This window comes from Oreochromis niloticus, linkage group LG12 (assembly GCF_001858045.2).
Source record: "Oreochromis niloticus isolate F11D_XX linkage group LG12, O_niloticus_UMD_NMBU, whole genome shotgun sequence".
NCBI classification, from domain to species: Eukaryota; Metazoa; Chordata; class Actinopteri; order Cichliformes; family Cichlidae; genus Oreochromis; species Oreochromis niloticus.
Window position 1 is genome coordinate 6,093,509 of NC_031977.2, and position 25,066 is coordinate 6,118,574.

The 25,066-nt window shown below is 38.4% G+C and overlaps 2 protein-coding genes across 3 annotated transcripts; both read left to right on the forward strand.

The window, feature by feature from the left end:
* The first annotated feature begins 3,078 nt into the window (after nucleotides 1–3,078).
* ncaph (non-SMC condensin I complex, subunit H) lies at nucleotides 3,079–16,404 on the forward strand. 2 transcript variants are annotated; one of them, XM_005472939.3, is made up of 18 exons: nucleotides 3,079–3,229; nucleotides 4,194–4,416; nucleotides 4,551–4,641; nucleotides 4,786–4,878; nucleotides 5,558–5,675; nucleotides 5,835–5,986; nucleotides 7,345–7,534; nucleotides 7,696–7,778; nucleotides 8,061–8,254; nucleotides 8,395–8,540; nucleotides 9,534–9,640; nucleotides 10,511–10,630; nucleotides 11,010–11,117; nucleotides 12,080–12,223; nucleotides 12,457–12,567; nucleotides 12,741–12,817; nucleotides 13,076–13,151; nucleotides 16,074–16,404. In XM_005472939.3, exons 2-18 carry the CDS (start codon nucleotides 4,199–4,201, stop codon nucleotides 16,131–16,133), a joined length of 2,088 nt encoding a protein of 695 aa, XP_005472996.1. In that variant the 5' UTR covers nucleotides 3,079–3,229; nucleotides 4,194–4,198; the 3' UTR covers nucleotides 16,134–16,404. The 2 variants fall into 2 exon arrangements, with proteins under 2 accessions (XP_005472996.1, XP_005472997.1); XM_005472940.3 differs by having other exon boundaries at nucleotides 3,103–3,299.
* Nucleotides 16,405–17,269: 865 nt separating this feature from the next.
* On the forward strand, nucleotides 17,270–25,066 carry vamp8 (vesicle-associated membrane protein 8 (endobrevin)). The gene is made up of 3 exons (XM_003448604.5): nucleotides 17,270–17,474; nucleotides 20,031–20,198; nucleotides 22,987–25,066. Exons 1-3 carry the CDS (start codon nucleotides 17,460–17,462, stop codon nucleotides 23,182–23,184), a joined length of 381 nt encoding a protein of 126 aa, XP_003448652.1. The 5' UTR covers nucleotides 17,270–17,459; the 3' UTR covers nucleotides 23,185–25,066.

The following is a 25,066-nucleotide window of genomic DNA, read 5'->3' on the forward strand; positions in this document are numbered from 1 at the left end:
AAATGGTATTGACTTTTGGGTTTTTTTATTTTGTATATGGTAATTCTTCATAATCAAACAATAAGAACAAGTAGTCTGGTCACTTGTATTCATTGTAAAGGTATAATTTGAAATACACTACTTTTTATTTAGATTTTCCAAACACATTAGGTTTTTGTTTAAAGTATCAGTAGCCAATCAGTATCATTGATACTAGCCGGAATTTTACTGGGGATCAGATCAGAAAGGAACTCAGTGGTTATTGCACATCATTAACACAAACTGAAATCAGCTGATTGCAGCGCAAGTGCACAGAAAGAAAAAAGTGTGCTTGTGTGTTGTTGTTTTGTTTTGTTTTGTTTTTTCTTTCTATCCACCTCATGCAGAGAATTGACCAACTTTTCCAAATAACATCATAATTGTAACAGTAACATAACAACTGAATTTAGTGGATTAAATCATTACTGAAAAATGTACACATGCAGTATCAACACAATAAGCGTTCCAGCATTAGACAAACTCAAACAGAATTGATTCCAACATCCATCAGTGTTGTTTCCTGGGCTAAATCTGTTTGGCTACTCACTCCTTTATTACTCACTCCACTCACGCCTTTATTTAGCCCCAAATGATCAAGCTGTTTAAAACAGCAAATGCACTAAGGGCCTGCACAAAGGCCCAGTATATGATAAACAAAGCTTTTCGACTGGGAATCATGCAAAGCTACTTCAGCACAGTCCAATAATAACATCAAGCAAAAAACAGCAGAATTGATATGTGTCTGTCTGTGTCCTGGAGAATAAACATTGTACATGTTTTATTATTTGGTAGAGTCAGCCCTGGTCTTACAAGAATAAGATCTCTTATACTGAGGACACAAGTGTCTGTTCCTCATTTAAAGAGTGAACTTCATAACTATTAGACTTTGTTAGTTTATAGATATGAAAAATAAACCACCACCTCTAACGCTGAGTGACTATTTTGACTGAGAAAACATTCATATTAGGCCTCCTTCACTAACATTTCCATAGAGATTTTCTTAATTTGCACACTAAAAAGGTGTAGGTGCAAAATTATCATCTTCTTCAGGACACGTGCACAGCAACACCACAGTTTCCAGTCTGTTGGATCCCCTCCACCTCCACCCCTCCCTTCAGGAGGAACGCGCTAAAATTGCTGCAATAGAGAAGCCTAGCCACTGATGCAAAAATGCAAAAGAATTTTATGACTAGAGAAGCTGAAACCTTACTGTCCAAGGTGGAAGTCAAAATATGCATAATGTGTAACATGTAAAATAAAGTGTAAATATCAATCTGCTTGTATACCTTCATACTGAAGTTGTAAATCCAAGAACAATGAAAGGCCATCAAATTCAAAATTTGGAATAAATTTAGCTAATGCATTAGTTAGTTACTTAATTAGATTAGTTATAACATTGTTTTCTGTTATGACCTTAAATTGAATTCACTTTTAAAATGGAAAGCATTTACTTTAAATATCCGTTTACATTTTCCAGGACAGTTGGGCTGTTATTTTTGTGTACACAACTCTCTGAGGACACTCTTATTTGGTCAGATTCTCCAATTGGGGAGCCATCTGTGTGCTAAAACTTATGCATTTATGCTTAAATTCTTTTGTGACTCAAGCTTCTTTCTCTTGCCTTACAGACACACTCACTACTGGTGCAATCAAAGATGTTCACTGCATGGGCAGAGGGTACATCTCCAAGGAGTTAAGATAATACTCTGATCAACCCTGTCAAACATCACTGAAAGGCATTTTTTCTGACTGTGTCAAGCTTACTCATGGAAACTGGAATGAACTGGCTAATGTTTAACTTTGAATTTTTCCCATAGGTCTTTTGCAGAAGGTCTCTATAGACAAAAACAAAATGGGAAAAATTGAGCAGGGTTAGTGTCACACTAATAAAGGAATGTAACTGGCATTTCTCATTTGAATGAGAATATTCATTTAGAGGAAATCCTATGGGATTGTGTCACAGTTATTACTTACCTAATTATTACTTCCCTGAAAACTGATATTTAAAATTCTGGAAGTAGTTTAACAAAATTTTGACTTTCTTATATCAATTCTGAATCCATTCACCGTTCAACTTACCAGCAACACAATCTTGATTGTCACTGCCATCTAGTGAGTAGCCAATGCACTGCCATTATTCTCAGCCAGTCTAATGAAGCAAAGCCGCTGCTTCATGTCATTAGAAAGATTCCTTTTGCTTTAGTTTTTATTTCAGTCAATAATTATAAGAGAAATAGCTATTAATGAAATGTACTGTGCAACTTGCATGCTGCTTTTCAGTCTTTACTTTAGTAGCTGAATGTCAGTTGATGTTGTTAGAGTTGCGGCTGTGGCTGTCAAACAATATCTATCAAGTGTCTATTAAGTGATAGAAGTAAAAAGAAAATGGTTCCGAGCAAAGTGCTCCATCCTGTCATGCTAAAAAATGAAAGTGACAGCATGTGTGCTCTCTTAGCTGTGCAGGAATTTTGATGAAACATGGAGAAATGGTGTTTTGCTTTAGTGTGATGTGAATATCAATATATGTTTACTGAGTCACAGCTGCTTAACTTCGAGACCCTAGCCTCACATGTCATGCTTGATCTGTGATTATTACAGCAAACACTGTTTCAGTATGTCTTCACATACAAAATACACTCAGTCAGTACCAGTTATTCCTCTTATTAAGGAGCAGACCACTTAAACATTAAAGGATTTACTGACTCACTCGTCAATGATCATGGTAGTCAAAAGATCATTGCATAAGGAAGACATGGTGGGGGATGCTATTATGGTATTGAAAATGAAAAAAAAAACCTGATTATCTGTCATAAAAACTGATGAACACTTACTTTTTCGTGATGTAATGTTTTTATTAAACAATATCATAAAATAAACAATTCAACGAAAACTACTTTATGTTAATATTAAAGAAGAATTATTATAAACAATTATTATAATTATTAAAAAGAAGAAGAATCATTGAGTTTTATCTCAAGATCACTGTTTTCATAGTTTCCTTGGGGGTCATTAAACTACTCTGAATCTGATTTTCACTTTCTCTCGCTGTGGTGGGCGTGGTTAGCGTCATGACGTAGGTTGCTGCTACGTAAACCGTTCGGCGCAAAAATTCAAACGCTAGACAGGAAGAAATTTCCTGCTTGTTCTTTCTGTCATATTACAACTTATAACGGGTCTACATAAGTCTCCGTCGGATTTAAGGCAATTCTTGGTATGTTTTGGGGCTGAAGCAAGTCTTGTGATAAAGTTTTTATTTGTTAGTAAGCCTGCTAACGCTAACTGTAAGAACACGTTCATACCGAAGTTAGGGTTGTTATGCTAAAATGCATGTAAAGTTAGCTTAGTTAGCGTGAGCATGTAAGTGCGTTTGGGCAGTACATGTGCTTCTTACGTGATTATTTTACTAAACTAGCTTACCAAATATGTTGTGCTAAGATGGCGTTTGCTTTCTGAAAACTTACTTTAGTTGAATGTATATAACCTTTTCACTGGTTTAATACTTTATTGTAGAGTTCCTTTGTTTATGTGCGAGTAGCGTTCAAGCTAAGCTGATGGAAATCCACATTGAAGTCAATGGATATGAGTCTACAAAAGGAAGGATTCGCAGACTGTGCTGTGCTATACTAATAAATGATGAACCCTTAAAGTAAACAACGTTGTTTCGGTAGCAAACAGGCAAGATTGATGCGAACTTAACCCTAGCATATCATACTTGCATAACCAGAGCCAACATTAAGAGTTTGTCTTGTCTTTTTTCTCCCAATTTCTTTGCCATCATGAGACCACATTCTCTCTCCTTATTCTCATTAGTAATTTTTAAACTTGGCTTAAACTTTGTTTTCCTTTGTAAGTTCCAAACAGCTGTAACAACACAAGCACAGCACTTTGTAAAAACAGCTGATTCACAGTTATGTTAGCATCAAATATATGCCTCATCCCGTGGGTTGTATTGACAGATTTCACCACCGATATCCATTGAGTTACTTTTAATATTTTTCCTAAATTCTAGATTTTATTTGAGTTGCCTGCAACAAATAGTTAACTGAGCCAAGTTAACTTTCTCTCCTGCTTCAAATTGATATGTGTACGGTACATTCAGAGCGCTGAATTCTGCTCTTTAAGCACTATTTCTTTCCAACCCCCTGTTCAGTCCAAACTTCTTTTCCTATCTCCAGCAAAGATGAGCGGAGCCTCCACACCCGTCTCCCGAGTACAACCAGGATGGATGTCATCCTCTTTGAAGAATAAGGGTCTGTCCCCTGCAGGCAGCAGCACTCCACTGCTGTCAGCTTTCCCTGGAAACGATGATGAGCAGGAGCGACGTCAGCGTAGGAGGTCAAGAGTCATTGACCTTCAAGCTGCAAGTGACTCCTCCTTCAATGACTCTGCATCTCACAGGTATGCTGTAGATAATGGCAAGACTAAAAGTAATTTGTAAAAACATTTTGTGCCATGGCTTTGACAAACAGTACCTGTCTGCTTGGCTGCTATGTATCATGAGAGCTCAAAGACAATCTCATTGTCCTAATCAGCACTGTGGGAACTCCTGCTGCTGTGCCCAAGTTGTCAAATGCACAGATCTCAGAGCATTACTCCACCTGCATAAAACTCTCCACTGAAAATGTAAGTATTTGTATGTGTATGCATTTTCCTCTTTTCCCTTTACAGTAAATGTCCTTTGTCTTTCTCTGTGATTGGTAAATGAAAAAATATGGCGAAATACGGGGCAAATAAATGAATTAAGTACTTTTTTATTCTTATCGACAGAAAATCACCACCAAAAATGCATTTGGTCTGCATTTGATTGATTACATGGCTGATATTCTCAAACAAAAGGATTCAGAGCTCACCAACTTCAAGGTATGTGTAACTGATTCTTTCATTCATCATTTTGGTTCTCTAAAAGTCTTTGAACTGATTTAAACATTTGAATGAAACATCATGATAAATAGTCAAAGGAGTTCGCAAAGAAAAGCGTCTGGACTTCTTTAAGTTGCTTGAAGACGTTTCACCTCTCATCCGAGAAGCTTCTTCAGTTCTAAGGTCAAATGGCCGAGAGTCCCAGATTTAAACCCATTTGACCTTAGAACTGAAGAAGCTTCTCGGATGAGAGGTGAAACGTCTTCAAGCAACTTAAAGAAGTCCAGACGCTTTTCTTTGCAAACTCCTTTGACTACGATGACCTGGATGACTGAGAATCTTCACAGACATCATGATAAATAATTTTCTGGTTGTTGGAGAACATAGAAATGTTGTTTGGGTTTTTTTTAAAGTGTGTTTAAAATATCAGGAGAATATATTTCTTGGACTCAGCACCCACCTGACTTGTTTAAGTTAGGCGGGTGCTAACACCAGTTTGATTTTAATTCAGGGAAGCAGAATTTATACAAAATTAAGGCTGCATTCTGTCCAGTGTGATCTCTCATCTCACAAGCACCACTCATTCTGAGAAAGTGCAGGATTCTGTATTAATCTAGAGTATTTATTATTTAGTTTTGCAAGCAGTATCCTTCAATATTTACATCTTTTCATCCTAAAGGTGGCAGCTGGCACTCTGGATGCCAGTACGAAAATCTACGCTGTGAGGGTGGATGCTGTTCATGCTGATGCCTACAGAGTGCTGGGTGGTCTGGGTGCTGAAACCAAACCTGGAGAGGGTGAGAGTCTCTGTATTGTCGTTGGATTTTCTTTTAACCATACTTGTGCTATGGCTTGAGCTTTCTGGCTTTTTCTAACACAGTTTTAAAGTTGTTGAACCCACCTTCCTGTACTATTGAAGATTTTCTGCTTTTTTTGAATTCTTTATGCATACACAGGCCATGGTGCAACAGAGGAAGATGGAGATGATGCAGGACTTGCAGGAGGTGAAGTCACTGCCAAGCAGCCAAAGAAGAAAAGGCCTCCCAAGAAGACAGTAGAGCAGAACCTGAGCAACATCAACAGTGCTGAGTCTGAGAGGAGATGTGAGGTATGTAGAGGTCTTAGCAAAGTAACTAAAATAGTGCACACCTCAGTTCTTTTTTTTTTTTTTTACTTTTTGAAATAACAGAAGTATCGTTCAGGGCTTCGGGACCACTATGCCAATGACTAATCATGGGAAATATTCCTGCTTATTGCTTATGTCATGCAGCAATAAGCAATAATAGAATATAGCTATCAATGTATAGATCCAGGAATTCAGTATTTGGGTTAAATAAGAATGAATTGAAAACAACCTTTGTTTACACTGTTGTTCTGCAAGATCTCGGCTCATGCACATAAATGAACAACACTAAAAACATTCAGAGGTTGATTGTTTTGTTTTCCTTTCACTGTTTGGATTTTGGGTCAAATCGTTCTGTTTTGTAGCCAACAGACTCAGCTATGTTGTTATCTTTTACCACCAGAATAGAAGATGCAACTCCCTCGAGATGCAGTACACACCCTCACTCCATTAAAATAGGTGGAATGCTTTAAACTGATATATATAATATAGAAACAACAAAGACCCAGAGAGAGGTAGATCTCTATTTTTATGCCAAATGTAATTATCATCACTACACAAACAGTGCTGTAATCTAAGTAAGCAGTACTTGATTCTAACCAAGTAAATTATACTAGTTTCTTCACTTAAGGTAATGTAGCTGTAGATTTATGTGATGGGTTTTGAACATGAGCTGAAAGTATATTCATTAGGCTTGGGCTATTTATGAGCTTAGATTTTTGTTAATTATTTAATTAATTAAATCCTTATTGATATGAACATGCTTCAGCTGTGATTATATTACATGAGAAAAAGTTAGTGTGGAGGAGAATCAGTAAAAAAAGAACAAACAAAAAAAACAGCCTTCTGTTTTATTTCCTGTACAGAAACCCACTGTTCGACATGACAAGATGAAAAATACAAATTTATGAATACTGCTTACTATTTTTGGTGTTGTTATATATTTAGCAGTCAAATTAAGAACGATCTTACTGTTTAGAACTAAAAAAAAAAGGGTGGCACAGTCGCCGTACCAAATTTCTATATTCACTTATGTACAGAGGTCTCTTTACTAAATGTTAAACAACTTCAGCATCACTGCTAGAGTTGATGTTGGATTACTATCATGGATTACAGCCTTCAATCAGCTTAAATCCAATGATGATTGATAAGTTTGTTTGATTTAGATCAATAGTTAAATTAGATGTTGTCTTAGAAGACACCTCGAGTGATTTTTATTTATTTATTTATTTTTTCATTACTATCACAGCATCACTTTGCCATAGTAATAAGCTTAAATGCCTCTTTTAGTTGATATCAAGGTAGGTTGTGTTTATGATAAACTTTCTGTCTTCCCCACAAAGGTGGACCCCATGTTTCAGCGGATGGCCTCATCCTTTGATGAGAGCAGCACAGCTGGAGTCTTCCTGTCAGTTCTGTTCAGTGAGAGCAGTCGCTGCGAGCTGCTCTTTCCATCCCACATGACCCTCCTGCAGTCCAGACCCGCCTACTCTCCTCCACCTCCACAGGGGGTCCCAGCATCCCCATTCATGGGTAAAAGTCTTTCACTAAGCCCAATAAATTCATTTACACTTGGACGTTAAATATTGTGCCGCTAGTTGGATGTTCATATGAACCCTTAGCACTGTATCACTGTCATCCTTCGGTTTCTCCCAGAAATGAAAACTTGTCTTTCTGTAACATGTCACTGGCAGCCGGACTGCAGCGTTCCCAGGAGAAAAGCTCCATCTGCCCCTCACTGCAGGACTTCTCGTTCACTAGCTGGAATCCGGAGCAGGTAAGAGAAAACGGATCAAGTGCTTATTTCTATCAGTTGTTTCTGAATACTAGTTGTAATATGATTAGGTTATGGAATTTCCATCCTGCTGATCTGATTTAATCCTTTGTTAAGCTGACCCCTTTTTTTGTTCAGTTTATCACTCTTTTAGTTGAAGCATAAAGGAAATCCTATTTTACTACAGCTCAAGTGTGAGCAACCATTTTTGCTTGAAAAGTGAAAGTCCTTAGAAATGTAAAGTCCTGCAGGTTTGAATTTAATATCGTATGCATGTTCTTTCAGACCATGAATCAGCTCTTAGAGAAGATGAAGCAGGGCGAGCATGTGTTTGACGTGAACAATGAGCCAGAGCCAGAGCCAGAGGAAGATGACTGCCCTGACTTTGATGGTGACTATGAGGAGGGAGTGGGTGACTGTGAGGATGGATCAAAGGAACACAAGGAAGGTTGTGAGCCCTCTGGCTCTGGCAAAAGAAGGTAAGATTGAGGATTGCACAGCAGCTCACGGAAGTCTTTTGTTTGTTTTTTTTCCCTTCCCCTTGTCTGTCTCCTAAACCTTTCCTATAAATGGATGGTAAATTTGCTTTAGTTTGAATGGTTTTTATGATGCCATACAGGGATGTGATTCCCATTGGAGAGGGAGACATCACCACCATGTGCTTGCAGCTGTCCTCTCAGCCCAGGGAGTATTCATACTTCAGCCCCAGGACCATGGCCACGTGGGCTGGACCTGGCTACTGGCAGTTCAAACCGAAGCACAAGTGTGAGTGAAATTAAGGTTTTAGCAAAGACCCATTTTAGTTGCAGTAAAAGCGTTGCATTATTGCACCTTATACCGAAATACCAAACACCAAATTTTCTTTGAATGTAAATAACGTAATTTTTGTAAGCTTTCATATTTAAGAAACTATCCAATTTACAAAGCCAATGAGCAGCCGGAGACATCAAAAAGGTGTTGAAATTGTGCTGCTTTTTAAAATTTTCCACTTCCCAACAGTCGGTGGTTACAAAGAGCTTCTGTTTTCATCACACAAAGAAACTCCTCAGCACAACTCCTTAGCTTAACCACCCTACTTGCTGTACTACAACAGGTCCTGAGTAATACGCGTCAGCAAGAAGGCTGTAAAACTGACTAGAATAACTGCCTAGGATCAAACACTTCAAACCAGTCTAGACCTGATATATCGTTAGTGACTTGTAACACAGTGCCTTCTGAAGCAGAACACGGTCCAAAAATTATGTCCTGCTGTGCTGCAGTTGTTAAACATCACAGCGCCATCCTTCAGGTCAGATTTGGCTTCAGATATAGAGATATTTGTGAGATGTGAGCAGACATTAGAGAAGTAGTTACGCTAAACAAGACATGTTACATATTACAGTTTGTGTAGATGTTGACAGAAACACACCACATTAAAAAATGTTCTTATTTATGTTGGTAAGATTAAATGTAGGCTTATGCTACTGCGTTTATTTTTGAAGTAACATGTGATGCATGCCACATTCACCTTGGTCATTATCTAGCCTGTCATAAGTAATGCCTGAAATCTATCATAAATGCATTCGGATGCATTATGCTGTCATACTGAAAGCATAATGTTTACAAATTAGGATTATTTTCTGTTTTGAGTGATGTGGTGGTAAATTAGGCCTTTTCTCTAACAACTGAGATGTTTTCTAATGGTTGTCCTTTCTTACTGAATGTGCGCAGTGCCATCTGTAATCTCTGACCATCTTTATGTACTTTTATGTCATACAGTGGATCATTTGCCTGACAAGGAGACACGTAAAAGGAAGCCCAAAAAGACCTTTGAAATAGACTTCAATGACGATGTCAACTTTGATACCTACTTCCGAACAACAAGGGTAAAAAAAAAAAAACCCCATCTCTGCTGCTTCTGTTTTTTTTTCTTTTAGTATTTATGAAGCTGTCAAATACATTCACCTGTTAAACTACAGTGACTACTTTTTGAGTCATAGATGACCAGCTCTGCAATCATTTCAGTGTTTCACGTCATTGTGAACAGAGCCAGCCTGCTGCCATGGTTATTATAATAACATCAGTCTCATGTACAAATATTAGTAATGGTGACAGGTTGTTTTGAGGTAAAGCTTAGCGTGTTCTGTAGCAGAGTCCAGTGCTGTGACAGAGTCCGAGGTGATCATTCTCAGCGTGCTACAAACAGAGGCACTGTGGCTATAACGTAGTACTTTTTGGAGTAGTGGCCATGGCAACACAGTATTCAGCACTTTGAGAATTATTTCTGATGCAGCCTCCATCCCAATTACCATGTGTGGAAGTCTTTTATGTATCTGCTCTGGACATCTGGTTTTAAATTTTTGTTGACCAACATGTAAATGCTTTAAAAAATTTATAGCCACCTACAGTTTAAAAATTTGAAGCAAGAGAGAAGCTTTTTGACCATGAAATAATCAGTTTGTTCAGAATGAAGACAGAATCAGTGCTAATAAATTACCATGACACTATATATAACTGTGTAAGGGTGTTATCCTTGTGAACTGAACCTAAACTCATTTGTTTGTCAAGTATGCATCAGGAAACTTGCTGATCTGAGTCTTTTCTTGTGTGCTTCTGCATTGAAACATAACTCTTGTGATTTAACTATAATGATTAAATTCGGTTGAATCTCTAAAAGGATTTGTAGTTTTGAAGTTTTGGATTACAAATTTTTGGAAAACTCACCAACCAAACTTTATCTTCCTTTCCTTTCACAGGCTGCCACCACTAACACCAAGTCTGCTCTAAGTGCCAGAAATAAAAAAACAACTCTACCAGCAGATTTCCAGTTTCCTCCAGAGACGCTCTCCCAGCTCAGCCTCAAACCCTCCAGCACAGTAAGACTTATTTCTTTTTGCCATTTCAGGCCATACTTTATGTTAGTATTTTGTAATTTAATTAAAATTATTAACCTTTTTTAGATACTTCTAACTCTGCAGACATGATTTAATATTTACATCTATTTTCTTTTTAGTTTTTTTAAATATGGCTTGCAGTATCACATGGACTTCCTATTTACCTCTCTGATGTAAAATGCGATATCTCAAAAATGATCTCGGATGTGTTTGAATCTCATATCAACTGTTTGTTTTGTTTTTGTTTTCATAAAATTGGGCAGTTTTACAGTCCGTATCTAATTTACTCAATATTTCCGTAATTGAGTGCAAGTTGTTTTGGACGTATTAATATTGATCAATCTGGTCTTGTTTACTCTAGTTAAGTCCAGAAGGACAGAAGAGGCTTTCTGCAGAGCTCGGAGAAGGCATTGGAGATTATGACTACAACAACGCCAATGACACAGCCAACTTCTGTCCAGGTCTACAGGTCTGAAAAACTCTTTTTAGCTTCACTTTTGATTTGATTCTAGGAAAGCTCATTTCAGGTGTTCATTTATCACAAGGGATAACTTCAACAGGTAGCTCCGCACATACAACAATCACTAGTATATATTGTTAGTATTAGTAAAGAAATAAAAATTCATATTTTTCCTTTTGTTCTGATCAGTTACAAATGCCTACGACTCATCTTTTCTGCGGCATTTGACATACTACAGATGTGGCCTGTGTCTAACCATATACATTAAATGTGATTATGCAGAACAACAATGTCTATCTCGGCCCCTGTGTTCAAGATGGCAGCAAACTGGCACCTACTCTCCCTATGTAATACATCAATTTGTTGGAAGACCAATAAATGGATATTTTTGAGTAGAATAACCCCACTTTTTCACCATTTAACCACATCAGTGATTTCCATCCACTGTTTTGCTGTTCCTGTCGTATTGAGTGCAGTCATTTATTCTTGTCTACTTTTGAGTCACACGTCACCAGCTGCTAGTATCTCCTGAACAGCTTGGTTGTACTTGATTGTGTGTTTTTGTTGCATATTTTGCAGGTACTGTGCTGTGCTCGAGTTTGATATAGTTCCTTATTTATGTACTAAATCGTGATCAGAGGCTGTCACAGGGCTGTCAGTCTCACAAATCCTTAGGCTTGTCTCACTGACTGCGCTAGGAAACAAAAATACATGGCAGTGCTATAGCAATTATATCTCTATATGACATTTTTATATCAGCGCGGCTGTTAAAAACCTTTTCTTTTATGTATCACACACCTGTGACTAACGCTACATGGAAACTACACCCTTTCTGCATCAAATCTTGTGGAAGAAGCTAAAAGCAACATCTAAACCTGCTGAGGAATGAAAGAATTAACAAATCCACGTCACAGCAGATCAACAACTGATTAGGAACCACATGTCAAATCTTTATTCATCTTCTGTTTCAGGGAGGTGACAGTGATGATGATGTTGAAGGGTTTGCTGGTTCAGATGACACACAGCCTTCGAGTGACAGCATGCCTCCGCCCTCACAAGATCTCGAGGGGGTGTCCACCTATGGGGAGGAGGATCTGGTACCTGAGCCACACAGGGTGAGCAATGCAACTAGTTTAGTTGTGCTTTAAGTGGCTCGTCCCTTTAGTACCATCTCTGCTCAAAAGCTTCTGCAGTAATATTTTTTTTATCATACCCCACTGAAAAATAGAAGATAGAACTGAAACAGCTGTATGACTTATGACAAATAATCATTAATAATGGATATATTATAAGCAGAATTTTTGTTTGTAAAATTCTATAGTTCTACTTTTATTGATTGTTTTTGTAGGTCAACAAGATTGAAATCAACTACGCCAAGACAGCAAAGAAAATGGACATGAAGAGACTCAAGAACAGCATGTGGACTCTTCTGACTGACAGCCCAGAAAAACCCACAGAGGTAAATTACACACCACGTATTAGCTTCTTTTTTTCTGTGGTGCATACAGTGACAAATTTAAGGTTGGTCATGCCTCGCATGCGGTGGGCACAGTTGCCTGCCAGGCGGCCCTTTTTCACTGCGTTTCTGTTTGAGTCTGTGTTTTATTACTTGTTCCTTGGTGTTCCCTATAGGGGGTGGAGACTGTGGAGAAACCTGAAGTGTGTGGAGAGAAAGTGTTCAGTCAAACCACAAAGACGTTGCTTCAAAGGTACAAGCAGACCTCTTGTCATGTCGGCCATGGCACAGCTCTAATGAGGAGTATCAGACCTCACCAAAAGAATATTAGATATAAAATTATGCTTTGAGATGTAGAAGTTTCTCTGACAAGCTAGTGTGAAGCTATACACGATTACATCACGGTGTCACTGAAATACTAATTCCATTAGAATCATGAAAGTCATCATTGCTGTGATATAAAATTCTCTGTCTCACTCGCTCTCTCTGTCTCTCTCTCACACATATTCAGATTACCAAACACAATGGCTCAAAACCTGTCAGTGGCACTGGCGTTTGTTGCTTTACTTCATCTTGCCAATGAAAAGGTGAGTGTTGTTTGCTGTATGTTTTGTTTATTTGATTTCATTTATTATTATGATGATGAATGTACTCTCCTCATGTTGGTGTAAAATGAGCTGCAGCATCAAGGGATGAAAAATTAAACCAATATCAAACTGCACTTCCCATAGCAGCCAGATTGGCTTTAAATGCAAAGATGGTTAAAGCTAATGTGATGTCACCCATTGATTTTGGACTCTGCACCTTGTTGGTTTATTGAAGCACAAACTACTGAGATGATTTGTACCACATAGTAAGCTATAATATTAGTCTGATAATCCAGTAAAACACACCAACAGTGCACACACAGTGTAAATGTTATGTAATGACTACAGCAGACTACACCTCTATGCTCCAACTCTATTATCTAGATGATGAGATGTAAAACCTTACATCTGCAGATACCAGACACATTTTTTGTACCAGGCTTTATAATGCTTTACAGTTAGGCATTTTAACATGGGAGTCTATGGAGATTGACTCCTTCTTTTGAGTCAACCTCAAGTGGTGGTTAGGGGAACTGCAGTTTTAACCTTCATACTATTTAAAGCATTTTTTGTGCCCTGTGGATAGCGGTGTTATCCTCCTGGAGGTTAGAAATGTTTCATCGTAGGATGAAGATGTTCAGTCAGAGCAGCCTCATGTTGATTTGCAGTGCCAACTTGAGGTTTTCCTTTGCTTTATCAAACATTTGTGCATCGTACATTCTGCTCTTCTCCTGGAGAAGTTGTGGAAAACACGAGGACTAATAGATTTAAATATCTGATAACGACATTTATTGCATTATATTCCAGTGCAGCCTACTCTTGACAACTTAAAGATGTGTTTTGCTTCCACTGAATTCATTACGTCTTTTTATTTGGCACAGTGTAGAAGAGTAAGCCATTAGACAGCTATCACAAATGCTGATAAGGCTAATAAAAATAAATAAAATTACATCCTAAATGACAGCTTTTGATATTTGATCATTAAAATTTAAATTATGTTTTTGAGGGGGGAAAAACAGCGGAGAAGAGGGATGGGGATAAAGGGCAAAAAACAAAAACCAACAAAATAAGCAGACAAAAAATACATATATCGATCACCTGGATCACCTGTTGAGAAAGAAAAAAGAAAACAAGCAGAAGAAAACGAGAGCAACAGAATAAACAACATCACGATGATATATGGGAATATAACAGTAAATACTAAATATTAAACATTATTGTGCAGCACGTAAGATCGACAGCGCACAGTGTGCTTTGAGGTAGGAGCCAAAAAGGGTGTAGTTAGTGTGTGTGAGCCCCCGTGTGTACACCTGTGAGCATGAACGCGCTTGTTTTTAAAAGGTTCCTTCATGTAATGATCTGCTAGAGGGTGTGGGGGGCCACAGCCCCGTCCTCCAGGGCATGAAGCAGGTATGGAGGAGATCAAAACTCCAGACATCCAGAGGCCCCCAGAACACAAGAGACCAAGGAAGACCAACAGAGGGGCAGCCGCGCCACTATCCCAGAAAGAGCTGAGGAGAGTCCCAGATGAGGGGTCACTCAGCAGCCGCGGAGCAGAAGCCAGGGGGGGGTTGCAGTGACGTGCCCGTGAGCTCCCCAGGCTCCAGGCCCCGATAAGCAGCCACCAGGAGTGAGCCGGTGCGTACCTGGACGCCCATCCCCGGACACAAAGAACCACCAACGCACCGATGTCTGAGGGCGTCTGCCACTGGCAGGGGGAGTGGTGGGGGGAGATAGGCCTCCATACCTTGGAGGGCCTGAGATGTCCCCAGAGAGGTGGCGTCTGATACCCAACCTGACATATAGACACAGACATACAGGCACACACAGATACAAACATCCATTCCCACCCTCATGCTCTCATATGCAATTACTCAACACTCAACCAACGTGGAGACAGACATAGAGAGACACTGTACACACAATCACACTCCCCAAGCGTACTCTAAGCCCCGGGTCTAGGTACCCTTGCTCCTGGAGGGGGAAACTGTACCCAAACCCAGGTGGTGTTACCCTTTTCCCTGCGGTGGGGGGAAGCAGACCACCCCGACTCCGCAGCAGCAGGGAGGCCCCACATTCCAGACCCCAGTCGGATAGCCAACTCCTCCTCCTAGCCCCCCCCACTCCAGCAGGCCGCAGAGAACAGGGGTGTGAGAAGACTCCAAACCTCCCTCCGCCCGCTGATATGTGCTCATTGCTCATTTGCTCATATGCTCATTTTTCCCCCTCTTTCTTTCTCCCTTTTCTTTTCCTCATTCAAGTCTGTCCCGTATCTAGCAAGTGAAAATAAAAAAAAAATAAAATAAACAATAAAAGGTGAATCAAATAGACCATCACAGCAAGGCTGGGATGGTCCATTTGGTAAAGTAAATCCGTTGGGTATCTTTCTTCACCTTCAGACAATAATTCTGATGGCAAAAGAACCAAACGGGACAGACAAAAAAAAAATAAATTGTGTTTTTGATCTGAATTTTTAAAAAATATTGATAATTTAAACATTTGTAAGTAGTATTTTTGCATCTTTTGGGGGTATGCAATATTTTTTTATTTTTTTGGGTGAGATCAGACATTGATGTGGTTTCATACAATCAACAGCATGAATAAAGCCTGAAACAGACTCTGCCACTATGGCCTTTTAAAAAATTTTATTTATTTTGCTTTAGCACCAGGAAATTTAACTAAGGAAGGAAACGGGAAGTTTGGGTGTGTAATTGGGCAATTTATTTTTCAGTTCATTCATTCATTCTTTATTTCCTGAAATAGGATGTCCAAACATTCTCATTCCTGATTGGCTGGCAGATGTTCCTTAAAGTTACATATCTGGTTCAGCAAGTCCACAGAGTACATTAAAATGTAGTACTGCTGTGTCATGCTTACAAATAGTCAGTCCTAATGTTTGTTTTTGTTTTGTTTTTTTTACAGAATTTGGAGCTGGTGAAGGTTGATGACATGTCAGATATCATCATTAAACAAGGCCACTGAGGGAATTATGAATCATATGAGGCTTACTGCTACTCTTTTCTTCAATTCTCTTCTTTTTCAGCTCTTTACTTTGTATAATTTTTTCTTTTTGACACTGTCCTGTTTCTATCTCCTGTCTCTACATGCTTTTATTCTTTATAATATAGTATAACATTTGTTTCTCCTTTCAGTTTGTGCAATTGATGCATATCCTGTGTGTAGCTAATTTAACTACTCAACAGCACACAAAAAATGTACATTGTGAACAGAAATAAAAGCTTTTTTTCTAAAATCTGATGGAGAAATTAATTCCAAAACATGCTACCCCACATTTTTTGTTCTTTGAGAATGAACAGGCAGTATTTCAGCACACTTAAACAATGACTTTCAAACAGTTTTCCCAAATTGACGTAATGCCTTTGATTATTTTTAGCTGCTTCTGATTCAAAGCAGCTTGCAGCAGTCATGACATAAGGGCATGCAATGACCAATATTCAATCTTCGTCACCAGTTTCACCAGACAAAGAAACCGGTTTGTCAGGGCTCAAGCTGCTAGCTGGCTGAAATTTGTGACACCAGGAGAGGGAGGAGTAACTGAGCTGAGGCCACTGCTGCTAATCTTTAAGAGTGCTGCTCTCCAGTTTCACTGTTGTCCCCCTTGAAACTTAAAAAAAAAACCCCGTATACAAATATGTACATCCTCGTTTACTATCAAAAATGCATTGGGTTACTTTACAGTTATGCTAAGTTAGAAAGCAAGTTTGTCAGCCATCCTGAACACAAAGTTCTCGGAAAGTTTCACCGCCAGCATATCATGGGTACATCTTGGTATGACGCCTTCTTTAACAATAGAAGAGGGACTGCCGCCTACAGGTGTTTTTGGAGACAATAAAGGAAGTAAACGTATGCACCTGCAAAATAAAAGCACGTAGGTCTACAATGAAAGTTTGATTCGCTTCAAAATCATTACAGTACTTTTACAGGTAGTGAAAATCAATATCTGAATACGAGTATATAAAATATAATGACGAATATTACTGTGTAAAAATTAAAGGAGACATATTTGTTTATATAAACTTTTTTTCTTTAATGTTTACCCAACCACTGTAGCCTAAAACGTTAGGTTGCTTTATTTTGGAAACCAAAGGGCGGAAACGGAGTTGTCGTTCACTTAACAGTTGGAAGAAGGCAATTAAGGGAGGAAAAAAACAACCAGGAAGTAAAACAGGGAGAAACGTATTTGCTTCGAGACTTTAAACTGGTTTTAAAAGGTTTTAAATCAAATCGTCAACTTTTAAAGAAAGTAGATCCTTCGGTTTGCGGATAGAGGACATTTTTTCCAGCAAGATGGACACTGATCCGGTAGGTGATAATGACCTTTGTTTATGTTGTTCAGAAAGCCTCCCCGCCGTCACCAGTTTGTTCAGCGACAGTCTCAAACAGGTGTTCTTCCACATAAATCAACTTGTACTTAACTTGAAACCTACCTCGACTGAAAATAACTTAAGTCGGCGCACTAACTTTTTCATTTTTGAGGGAGTAAAGCAGTAAGTAAAGCAGCTTAAAAAAAATGGCCTAATTACACACAGTACTCAGTACGTGTTGGAAATGATTTTTGTAAAGTTGAGATGCGTTTGTTTTCCATAAAATAAAGCCGCATACTTCAAGTAAATGTTTCCATTTACTACTATCTATTTATAATACATGTTACTAACTGATAAACGGTTGTTTTTCACGTATTTGAAGAATGTTTCACAGGTCGTTGGTGGAGCCATTCGCCTGTAGCCAAGCTCTGCTTGAGCAAGTAGCAGTTTAATGCTAACTTACCTTACAAAATAGATATTATCCACTGGGCAACACTTTTTAAAATTATTATTATTATTATTATTACAATTATTTTATTAGTAAAGGGGAAAAATAAACTTTTACAGGTAGAGCAGCTGAAGTGGCGTTTATTACGTGCTAAATTAGGTTTACTGCTGTCATGTTTTAACATTATTTAATGTTGGCACAAAAGAGGCATATGTATATGTGTGTGTGCGCGCGCGCGCGCGTGCCTTGCAACATATTTCTTTGCCTACTTTAATGTAGAAATGGCTGCTATGAAGACTTTTTTTGTTTCTTTTTTTGTTAACTAATAACACAAAAGGCCACATAATGAACTAATTATAATCTGTTGGCAGTCAGTGCTGTTTATTCTGCTGAACAGTTAAGAACGTCCAGGCAGTTCTTTAAATATCTGTAATGACTCAACATTGTCGACCTAAAATAAAAACGTTTCCTTCTAGCCTGCAGGAAAATCTTACTTCCTGTAGTATTCAAATCTCAATGTGTGTCCTCACAGATTAGGGCAGTTTCCAATTTGCCTATATCAGTGTGAGCAGTAAGGATTCAGTGTTTGAATAAATGTTTTGGATTTACAGCTGCAGTCAAACATTTTAACAGGAAATATCTGTTGGAACATTTTAAGGTGTACTTCCTTGATCATTTTCCTCATGCACCAATCACATATTTACAAGACCCCTTATCTGTCAATTTATAAAGAGAGACTGAAGTCACTCAGCTTACAACATATCAAATATTTGAATTGGATTCTTAATGTAGCCGCCTTCTGCAGCTGCCTTGGACACTTTACTTTCTGTTTATTGATACTTGATAGGCATCAGCCATTCGGTGGGCCTGAGTGACTGACGTCCTAGCACTGGTACAGAGGAATGAGAGAGATTAAACACATGTAATGAAGATATAACAAGAAAAAGAAAATTAAAGATGACTCCAGAGTTTGGGTTTTTTTTCAGAAAATTCTTCTGAAAAAGGATGAATGGAAAAGGAGGAAAAGAAGGGAGGGCGGGGTAACAGGAGAGGCGAGAGACACATGACGCAGGAGAACCTGCCCTGTTTCCTAGAGACAGTTTTGTTACAGTCTGTTGCTGACTCATGGGACGGAGTGGTCCCTGCATGTTTACTGACACACCCCCAACTGCACACAGCATTTCTGCGTTGAAATCACATGTACAGCTATGTGAGGTAACAGCTGACGTTTCTCTTGAATGCACACAGGCTCTTAGCAGACCTTCACAGATGTATAAAAGTGGTCAGTTGACAGCCACAAGGTGCAGCTCAAGGGCTTGTAAATAAATACTGTGGTTACAAACGGGTCAAAAGGACATATTTACATTATATGCTGCTTTGTCACTTGCAGACTCAATCATGTGGAGATAGTCATGTCCAATAAAACATGAAGAGGCCGGGCCTCATCAAAGACTTATAAAGGGATATTTTTGCAATTTAGCTGTGCACTTCTGTGAGTCTTTAGAGATTTTCCTGAGACAGGTTTGCAAAAGAAGTAGAACCTTTGATATTCAGACAGTCACTCTGACATTTTTGAGGTCTCAAAGCACAAGTACAGGAGATAGCTACCTGAAGTTTTCAGGGCCGAAGGACACATTTTGGTTTTGTTAAAACTGACGCTAAACCAGGTTAACATTTTTTTTTCTTTAACAAACTAAGCATCAGTATCACAGGATATATCATAGTTTCTATCTCAAAATTGCACCCATTTAATGTCTATGACTTGAAGCAAGAGAACAAAGTAGTGCTACATGCAGCATATGCTTGATTGATGAGCAGACTTCACTGTTCACCCAGCTGATACTTTTTATTTTTTGAATTGCTCTGCTTGTAGGCAGTTCATGCCAACGCTATTTTGTGTGCGTGTGTGTGTGTCGGGGGGGGATGATGTCTTTAAACATCATGCTTTGGTGGTTTTCTGTTATCCAAGGAGGCCCTGTATTTTTGGGGAGGGTTGTTGGGTTTGTTTTTTTTTTTTTGTTTTTTTTTTACATTGTTAAAAATAGAAAATGGTTTCTGCAAAGGGATTGCAGCTAACTGTTCTTTAATGACCCTTCTCTATACCAGGAGCGCGGAGGAATAGAAGAAATGCCAGAGCCTAAGGACAAGGTGCAGGCTTTAAAGGATCAGGTGGATGGCGTGAAAAGCATCATGACTCAGAATGTGGACCGGATCCTGGCACGAGGAGAAAGGCTGGATGACTTAATGGGCAAGACAGAGGATCTGCAAGCAGGGGTCAGTGTGATCGTGAGAGTTTTAACTTTCACTTGGCTGTGTGTAAAAGCAGGCTGAGATGTGGACAATACTCCCATACATGCACATTTGTAAATAAAGCTTGGTAAGCTGTGACCTTAGTGATACTGTTCAGTTAAACCAGAATAACAAGTCACTTCGGGCGGTGTCAGGTTCTCCACATTACAGAACAGAACAGGTGAAGTGTGGCCTTTTTCATGCCCTTATTCAACTTTAAGGATTTTTACAAAGTCAACTGTGTAAAATGTAAAATAAAAACCAAATGAGGTCAACTATAGCGTCCCCTAGCAGTAAAGCTAATTACTCTTTTATCTGTTTTGTTATCCGTTTGTACTCTTGAGGTTGTGGTTGCAGCAGGAAAAGACTTCTTAGAGCTTAAACAGTTGTATTTGACCACACTTACATTCCATTTCCATTCATGGAAAAACAAGATCTTAAACACAGTAATAGCATTCATTTCCTAATCAGGCTTAATGTTACAGCCATAGACAGTGTAAAAGATGGACATGGTTACTGTGACATCTAATGAGCAGTATAAGGGACACATGTCTTGTAACTAAAACAGATTCTGAAATACAATTTTAAAAACTCTTCTATACAATGTAGACGACTTTAATCTTCACATTTTGACTTTTTCTCAAAATACTATTTTGACTGTAATCTCAAATTGAACACAATTGTTTTTAATGTTGTCCTAATGCTCCGTCATACATCCCTCATTGGTTTGTGAAATCCTGTTTTGAAGCCATTTTTGAAAAAATGGATGTGACGAGGAGAGGTGGAGCTAAAAGTAAAACTGCGTGCTCACTGGATAAGGATTTGTTATTGGTAAGTTGTTAGATAATGAGTGAGCAGAAAATACCACATATAATCTTCCTTGGTATAATTAAGATTTAGTAAATAGTTTTTATTCATTATGACCTAAAAAGAAAAACTAGGACCATAAACTCACTAGCAAACACTTTCTAGAAATCAGGTCAGAACAATGTTTTTCTTTAGGCTTCTGAAGGACCAGAAGTCTTTTTGCTACTACAGCTGTCATATTCAAGTGGCCTTCAGAGAGACTGTAGGTTTAGGAACTTCCATATTTGCTTCATTTTTCGACAAGGAAGGTACCTCCATCTTTTTTAGGACTACCTATAATTCAGCAGAGTTTCTGACTTAGATTTAGGTGACATGACAGAGGCCAGGTTTCTTTTTAAAGACACAGAGATCTTTTAATTTTGATCTCAGTGGTATTTTGGGTAAAATAAAAATAAACTAATAACACAAGCACTAATTTGAGTTTCCAGGTGCTATTTTACACATTCATTTTACTTTACTTTTCTGTCACTACTTAATGTACTAAAATACAGGATGTGGTGAGATTTTGGAAAAGCATCACAGTTTGTGTTAGAGTACACCTTTTTACAATATTACCACACACTGCGAGGCAAACATCTAACTGCAACAAGCTGCCATTTCAGTCACTAAGTTTATGGTGACTTTGATTTCCATGTTATGTGTCTGACCCCCACAGAGAACATTCGCTCTCATGGCATCTATTCCATGAATCAGTGTTGTTTCTACAGATAAGAGACAAAATGTTAAAAAGAACCCATTTTAAATTGGGCACTTTGGTAATAGCAGCCTGTTCCGTTGGGCATCTTTCTTCGCCTTTAGACAATAATTCTGATGGCAAAAGAACCAAACGGGACAGGTTAAAAAAAAAAAAAAAAAAAAAAAAAAAAAATAGCAGCCTGTTACAGAAACATATTTTTTTCTCATTTCTTTATCTGAATCTATGAACAATGCCGAAGATGACTCATGACAGGCATGAAAGGTATTGTATAAGCTGAAAACTTTGTACAACATACCCAGATGCCATTTACCAAAAAGAAAATATTGAGGAAACGGGACAAGTGGACAGGCCTAAAACTACATCTACAACAGATGAAGAGCATCTGAAAGAGGGGGAAAAACCCAGCTATGACTTGACATCTTAGTGATGTTTAGCTGATCCATCTTGTTCCCTTAAGCCTCATCAGAAATGGTCTCAGTGGCAGGGTGGATGCCAAGTAGCCTTTTTTAAGGAAGGGAAATATGAGGCATGCCACATTGGACCAGAGCTGCACTGAAAATCAGTGGCAACAGGACTTATGAAGTGATGAATTCAAATGATTTGGTTTAAATGCTCATCAGCTTTTACAGAGAAAGACAGGACAGAGGCACAACAGTGAGTGTCTGCACACATCTGTAAAAAAACAATGGAGGCTCTGTCAATGTTTGGCCCTGCATTTCAGTCATTGATGCTGATGGAAATATGAACATATCAACAAGATTACTGTTGGCTTTAGATCCACCATGCAATATCATCTGGAAAGCCTCTGATTTGTAGAAAAACACACAGATGGAATACCATCAGTCGTGGATTGATCTCCACAGAGCCCAGACTGGAACATCGTTGATGCAGTGTGGGATCATCTGGTCGGAAGACAAAAGGCAGAAACATCCAAAGAAGAGTTTGAATGTCTTTCAAGAAGCCTGAGAACTATTCCTGAAAACCACTTAAGGAAAACTGCCTAAGAGACTGTGTTGAAGAATAAAAGTGGTGGTATCAATTGGTGACTCTGGAAAAACAAATTCCTTTTATGTTTGCACATTTCAATAAATAACTGTACCTCTTTGACATTTTCCTAGCAAAATATTAACAACTCAAGACTAAACAGAGTTATAGCAATAGAATTTATTACATGATTTTATTGATTCTCCTGTCTCTTTCCTTTCGTAGGCTCAGCACTTCAAGCAGACGTCTCACAAGGTGGCTCGCTCCTACTGGTGGAAGAATGTCAAGTTGATTGTGGTCATAATTGTGATCGTCCTAATTATTGTCCTCATTATCATCTTACTGGCCACAGGAGTCATCCCTACTAGTTCCTCCGTGCCTCCTGTAGTTGCTCCCACCATCAAGCCACCCAGCAATCCCTGAACAGACAGAAATTTAAACAATGTATAGTCAGAATAAAATCATAAGCACATTCCTATTGCACAATATCGAGGAAAAAAATAATATATATATATACATGTAAACTTGAGCAAATCACTGCTATATGGTGAAACCGTTACTACTACACAGTTTCTACGTTGAACTTTTAGGAATTCCAATATTTTATTCTTTGGTTTAAGGGACTTTAATGACGGAACAAGCTTTTGAAAGCCTTTCCCATACAATTCCTGCTGCTTCTTTTTTTTTTTGTAAATACACACCCTAAACAAAGTTCTCTGGAACATCAGTCATCTTCTCCTGATGGCAGTAAAACACTACCGGTATTTTTAAAGGATGTTTCATATCAGCAATGTCTACTCCTCTTTGTTAAACGGATTCACCATAAGCATTTATTTCATCCCAGCAAAGAGAGAGTCTCTTGAATTTTTGTAGTTGAAAAGAATGAAGGTGGATTATTCGAGTCTCATATTTTATGTTAGGTTTGTCTTGGATGTTGTCACTGGTGCACCTTTACAAAAGACAGCGTGTATAACGCAGAGTATGATTTGGATCAACTGTGTCAGGTAATAAAATGGGTAATATTTGACACTAGAAAATTACCACAGAGTTAACAGTTTTAGGTCACAGTATATTTAATGGGAGGATGAATTGTGGAGTTGATTTTGACATCTGTCAGCAATAACTTTAAAAGCTTCTGGGGGATACTACATAAGCTTCCAAAACCACTCTGGCCCTTCAGGGAACTGGACCCCTGCAGGTGTCTTGTTTAGGACTTTCTAACATTAGAAGTGGATATTTGGGGTCTTTTTGACCCTCTGTGATTTGGCTTTTTTGGGTTAACCTGCTGAAGCCAAATTAGATTTGGATCTGGGGTATGAGGAGGCCAGGTGAACACCAGGAGCTCTTCCATATGTTCTGGAGCCATTCTTTATCAGCAACAAATGTTATTTGCTTTACCTGTCAGTAGTTTGTTGTGGCTGATTGGTGTATTTCAGTCAAAATGCTTCCAGTTTTGTTAGTCAGACAACCTACATAAGAACGGTTTATTGAATTAATATACTTTGCATACTCTCTAAATGGTGTATATGAAGTAAGCAATGAAAAGATTACAGTGAAGCCTTCAAGTGTGTTGACATTAAATAAGCAATCGGTTACTACGCCACTGAAACAAGGGGTGTAGTTTTAAATTTGCATTGAACTCCTATTCAGACCGTAAAGTTTAACTGATGACCTACAGCTGACTAGCCACCCTGCAGGTATTAAGTGCAGAAACTCACAGCCTGGAGGGGAATGTCAACCACCTCTACAACACTCCCCCTCTGGCCCGTATCAGCCACAGTGGTAAACCTTCATAGTCTTTTTGAAAATCCTCCAAGTTTCTGGATGTTACAATACCAGTTTAGTTTCAAAGAGGTCAAAGGGCTTCTGGTGATGAGCTGTATAGAGTCGTCATATTCTCACTGATGTGTATATTTGTAGACTTTAGCAGACCTCTTCATAAGTGCCTCTTCTGTAGAGGCTATTAATGTTACTTTTTTCTTATTTAATCAAAGTGAATGAATAAAATCTGAATGTAATTTCTGTATAAATAAATCTTAACTGATTCTGTATAAAACCCTAAAGTTTCATGATGAGGTAACAAAATCCCTACTTTTTTCCCCCTTTTTGGTCTCATCTCTTGATGCCTGTAAACCATACTCTTGTTTCTGTAAGACATCTTTAGTGAGTCTGTTGCTGTGTTAAAGGCTTTTTTCTACTGTGTGTAACTCTTGTAATTTAAAGCTCTTGAGGGTCTTATTCTGATGACTTACGGTATTTAATGGTTTTGACGGGCTGATAGAGAATAAATTGTATTTTTCTTCTG